At 42.0% G+C, this 6056-nt stretch overlaps 1 protein-coding gene across 1 annotated transcript; it reads left to right on the forward strand.

The window, feature by feature from the left end:
• The first annotated feature begins 692 nt into the window (after positions 1-692).
• LOC121876192 (twist-related protein-like) lies at positions 693-2457 on the forward strand. Its single transcript, XM_042381158.1, has 2 exons — positions 693-802; positions 956-2457. Exon 2 carries the CDS (start codon positions 1102-1104, stop codon positions 1864-1866), a length of 765 nt encoding a protein of 254 aa, XP_042237092.1. The 5' UTR covers positions 693-802; positions 956-1101; the 3' UTR covers positions 1867-2457.
• Positions 2458-6056: the final 3599 nt, after the last annotated feature.

Genomic DNA, 6056 nt, shown 5'->3' on the forward strand with positions numbered 1-6056 from the left:
GAGGTGAGTGTGAGAACAGATGCAGTTGTTGTTGAGATTTAAAATACAGAATCACCTGCTTCTATCACGGTGTAATACGTTCTACAGGTAAATTAAACACATCCAATCAACAAACCTTCCTTGGCAAATTGTTCAAGGTATTTTAAGTCGACGAGTGAAATTAGTTAATTGGTGTAAATGTTTTAATTGGTTTAGTGGAGATAATTGTTTTTTTTTTCATGGTCTGTATTGCACAATCGTAAATTTGGTATTCATACACATAGAGACAACTAGACACACACACACGCACGCACACACTCACACGCACACACACGCCAGATCAAAGACCATCGTCATAATATATATTTAGTGAACGATGACGTTTCTGTATAAAGCTTTCATCCGTGGAGAGTCAAGGCTGGAGTGACCTCAGTGTACCGGGTCAAATCTGTGATCATACTGAGCCATTATGACGTCACTAACACTCACCCGGGTCTGACAGCTCTCATAGTCCTGCCGTCCAATCATTGAATAACTCAACTCGCGAAAAAAATAGCGAATGGACTCACGATAAAAGACGGTAAAGCGAAAAATAGCAAAACATGTGAGGAATCGCGGGCATTGTGGCTGGTGCCGGGGCAGTGGGGGCATGAGAGAGAGAGAGAGGGAGGGAGAGAGAGAGAGAGACAAGACTCAGTGGCGGGGAGTCTGCAGAGGGGCGAGTGCTCAGTGGTTTGGGGTCCGCCTGGCAGTGAATACGTGTGTTAACTCTACTCTCGCCCACCTGCCAGCCTGCCTTCCTGCCTGCCTGCCTCCCTGCTGGGTAAGGCGACTCGAAGGAAGATACAATATTTTCGTGTTTACACTCTAGGATCTGCCTGTGAGGAGTCAACCCCTTGGACTATCTATGATAACTGAGCGTCGAGAAGTGTGTTCATTTTTTCTTTTTCTGATATATTTTTTTTCCTCGCTGCAGGTGACCGAGAATCAGGAGCCAAGGAACAGTCGCGCGAGGGAAGTGTGTGACTGTGTTGGAGGGCCTCGAGGACTATGAGTAGATAAACTCTTACAAGTGAAGGCCTAGTGACTGACATCCTCTTCCCTCGAGCGTCTCACCACAACATGATCACTGGCGCCACGATGGCTAAAGCAGAACACCAAGTGACGGTACAGGAACAAGTGGTGGTGTCTGTGGATGATAACAACAACGACAGTAACAATAATAATAATAAGTGTTCGGAAGATGAATCAGGAATCTCTGGCGGGAAGTACCAGCTTCGTCCGCGGTCTGTTAAGTCGCGGCGCCGCTGTGACAGTGACTGGAACTTCCAGGACACGCTGAGACATAAGCCACGGCCGCCGCCACTCTCCAGGTACCGCAGGAAGACGGCCAACGCTCGGGAGAGGTACCGCATGCGGCAAATCAACACAGCCTTCGACAGCCTGCGGGGTGTGTTACCGTCGTGGGTGTGTAGTCGACGAGCAGCCTCCGACATGACCAAGATCACCACACTGAAACTCGCCTCCGCCTACATCAGGTCCCTACAGGACATCCTGGACGGTAACGCCCACCAGGACACCTGCTCCTGGGTCCTCTCCAGCATCCTAGATGAAGCCTCCTCCAGCCCCCAGCAGCCCCAGCCCGTCCACTACAACCCCAGCATCACCCCTAGCAAGACCCACCAGCCCCCAGCACACACCACCACGGACTCGGAGCTGGTGTCTCTCCTGTGTGGTGCCTCGGACTCCAGCGTCTTCCAGGACAACCTTGAGTCCTTCTCGTACCTGTCCCCAGCAGGTGACACCGACACAGTGACCCTCTTGCTGCTGGGGGCTGACCCACCTCGCTGCTGGGGGGAGGCGCAACACACCCTCCCTGTCTCGTGATGTAGGACTCGTGTAGAGGATAACAGAAAATATTCCGTAGTTCCCTGACAGTCATCTCACCTGCCTGTGATGTACTGATCAATAGTTGTGCCATGGAGAAAAAGGACCACATTCCTGACGCTAGACGACCTGTGTAAGATTATCCAGAATTATTAACATTGTCTGTTGTAGAAACTAAGACCCGAGGAAGGTGCTTCATAACCCGGCAGTTACAGCACTGTACATCAATAGAGGGCCTGTGATCTGAGGTTATTTCAGGAAAAAGTCAGTAGAAAGTTCAAATGCTTAACACTGTGCCTCATTATTTACGAAGACCAATACCATGATAGTCTTGAACTTAAACCATGATAGTCTGGCTGAAAGTAAGGTATTAATAGACGTCTGCTTCTCGACATGCGGTTGACTTTAGTGAATGAAGACGTTTGGCGGTGTGAGCCATCAGTGTAGTGAGGGAAGGGTGACCGCACCTGGACGTCAAGATACAAGTTGTAACTTACTGCTGTCTCACTTGGCTTCATGTTACACCAACACACACTACCTTTAGGGTACACCTCACTATGTTCTCCTCACTGATAACACTCTGAATTATGCATTCATATATATATATATATATATATATATATATATATATATATATATATATATATATATATATATATATATATATATATATATATATATATATATATATATATATACACCTCAAATGTTTTACAATAGTTACTGAGTGACACAATACATTTATGATTGACATAAAAAATTATTAAACAATATACAAACAGTAAATAATGTAAGGAATAGTCTTGTGTGTGAACTTTGTGATATACAGTAGAGGTGTGTTAATACCCAGTACAACACAACATATCCGTCCGTACTGCCAAGACAAGACAAATATTTATATACCTATAACATAACGTTGATCATTATTAGTGTATTATTGTATTTATTCCAGTGTTAGTTATCTCCGCTACACACTCTAGTCAAGACGCTTGTACGGTGGTGTCTGTCTGTCTGTTATAGTAATATATTATGAAACTCCAGTACCACTAAGTCCTTGTTAAGGTCATATACACACTCAAGTCTTTTAAAACACTTACCATGAGTCTATGTTAACTGTTTAATAATAATATTATTATTATTATTATTATTATTATTATTGTTGTTATTATTATAATTTATTTGTTATCATTTTCATTGTTATTATTATCATCATTATTTTTTATTACTATTATTATTATTATTATAAATTCCTCTCCAGTTATTTAACTCACCCAAAAAATATTGAAAAAAAATCCTTGGGAAACTGTTAAGTGCATAGATCATAATAATAGCTTAAGTGTATTATTGGACTCGAGTGTGTCTGTCTGTCTGTCTGTCTGTTGATTCCAGGTGATAGGGGTTTTAAAAATACTCACTGTGGTCGGGTAAAATGATAAGGTTAGTAATAAGAGAAAATTCTATTGATATTATTATTGTATTCTGCTGTGTTGCTTTATATTCCTTACCTGTTGTTGATGAGTCATTAAGTGAATAAATTATTTCTCTTTGATTTTGTATTTTGTTGTTTTATTTAGGAACCTCTTTTGTTTTTGTTTATTTGTTTGATAGTGTTGTCATTAAGTATCAGTAATGTTATTATTACTATCGTTATCATTATCGTCATTAGCAGGGGACCGAACATCGTCATTAGCAGGGGACCGAACATCGTCATTAGCAGGGGACCGAACATCGTCATTATAGTTGTCATCATCACTATTACCATTATTATTAATTGTTATCCTCACCATTATCACCATCAATATAATCACCTACACCTACATCAATACACAGGTATATGAAGAAAGCCCCCCCACCCATACCCCGGGCCAGTGAGCACCTGTAAACACCCTAATTAAACTTCCTCCGGCACACTAATACACACAGGTAAAACAACATACAGGTGAACACTTATTCTCTCCTAAGTCTTTACGTCTACCACCTGATCATTACACCTTTACCTTCTCTCATTAGTCACCTCAGAGAGTAATGAACTAATGTAATAATAATAATAATAATAGTAATTCTTCAATACATCTGGTACCTATTGACTTCAACTATACAGTCTAATATATCTAGTAATTAATAGCATATGAAGACGATACATCTACCCCCTTCCCCCTACTTAACCTTCCCCCTACTTAACCTTCCCCCATTACCCCCTCCCCCCATACAAATAGAGCCTACAAATGACGTTATTCAAATCACCATTGTGGGAAACAAGGTCAAACTGTAAAGACATTTGTAGTGATGGTAACAAGACAAGCAGTTACACACTACTAGAGGAGCGCTGGAGTTGAATTACCTTGTTCGTTTCTGGTGATGGTTAGGTTAGGTTAGGGTTTGTTCAGCCGGTGTAGTGAGGAATGGGTGACTCTATTAGGTAAAGCTCTGTCTGTATCATGGGTCTGATTGGTTAGTACGGATAGTTAGCGGGGATAGTTAGCATGGACAGTTAGCACGGACAGTTAGCATGGGTAGTTAGCATGGACAGTTAGCATGGGTAGTTAGCATGGACAGTTAGCATGGACAGTTAGCATGGGTAGTTAGCATGGACAGTTAGCATGGGTAGTTAGCATGGACAGTTAGCACGGACAGTTACCATGGATAGTTAACACGATAGACAGTTAGCCCGGACAGTTAGCGCCAGTCAGTCGGAGCTTTATAACACAACTGAGACTCTTACCATGACCGACAATGTTTAATAAAAATAAATTACAATCCATAAAAATTATTGAGAGTTTCGTCTGAGATATCGTTCATTACCTTAACATATTTAGAGTGTGTTAAACTAGGTTAGGTATCGTTAAGTACACAGAGAGAGAGAGAGAGAGAAGGAATAAAATAGGGAGAAAGACAGAAAAATAGAGAGAGAAAGAGACGGAAAGGGAGACAGAAAGAGAAAAAGACAGAGAAAAGAGAGATAGAGAATTAAAAATAAAGAAAGAAAGAGACAGAGAAGTGAAATAGAGAAAAGCAATAATAAAGAGGAACACAGACACGGAGGGAATGTACTAAGGCTCGTAGACGTGATTAAGAAGACACCTAACATAATAAAACACCGGGTAGTCACGATTGGCTTCTGGCGACCCCTCCGATAGCATCAACAACACCTGCCTACCTACCTACCTGCCTACCTCATCTAGCTACCTACCTGCCTGCCTACCTCATCTAGCTACCTAGCTACCTGCCTACCTGCCTACCTACTTACCTCATCTACCTACCTGCCTACCTACCTACCTCATCTAGCTACCTGCCTACCTACCTACCTACCTACCTACCTGCCTACCTACCTACCTACCTACCTACCTCAACTACCTACCTACCTACCTACCTCATCTACCTACCTACCTACCTACCTGCCTACCTACCTACCTCATCTAGCTACCTGCCTACCTACCTACCTGCCTGCCTACCTACCTCATCTAGCTACCTACCTACCTGCCTACCTACCTACCTCATCTAGCTACCTACCTGCCTACCTGCCTACCTACCTACCTGCCTACCTGCCTTCCTCATCTAGCTGCCAAGCCTCAGTACGTTAGGTTAGGTTAGTGTAAATTAATATTAAATCTCATATTCTTTCTTTTGATAATAAAAATGGTGTTAGTTACTAAAGCAGTCTTTTTTTCCTATACCTGTGCATCTAACTGCGTAATAATAATAATAGTAATAATAATAATAATAATAATAATAATAATAATAATAATAATAATAATAATAATAATAATAAACGGTTTATTAATAGAGTTGCAGCCGGTGGCTGAAAATATATACTAACAGGTACATTTGATTTAGACAATGATATGCGTTGAATACATTTACAGGGCTGTGCAGTACAGCCCTGTCTGTCTGTCTGTCTGTCTGTCTGTCTGTCTCGTCTCGTCTCGTCCAGCGGCACTAGAGCCTTTCATTAATAACAATAAAATCACTCGAAGATAAATTTACTCTGACATTCTCACGAGTCGAGGAATAATGTGACTGTTTACTGCTGATCATACAAGAAGTGTGGCGCATCCGGGAGAGAGAGAGAGAGAGAGAGAGAGAGAGAGAGGCTTTGAAACATCCGGCGGCTGAGTTGGCAGAATCCACACGTACGCGGGTTTGACGTGTGTTCATTGGTTCATTGACCATCATAACGTATGCTGATTGGT

This window comes from Homarus americanus, unplaced genomic scaffold (assembly GCF_018991925.1).
Source record: "Homarus americanus isolate GMGI-L3 unplaced genomic scaffold, GMGI_Hamer_2.0 scaffold34921, whole genome shotgun sequence".
NCBI lineage: Eukaryota > Metazoa > Arthropoda > Malacostraca > Decapoda > Nephropidae > Homarus > Homarus americanus.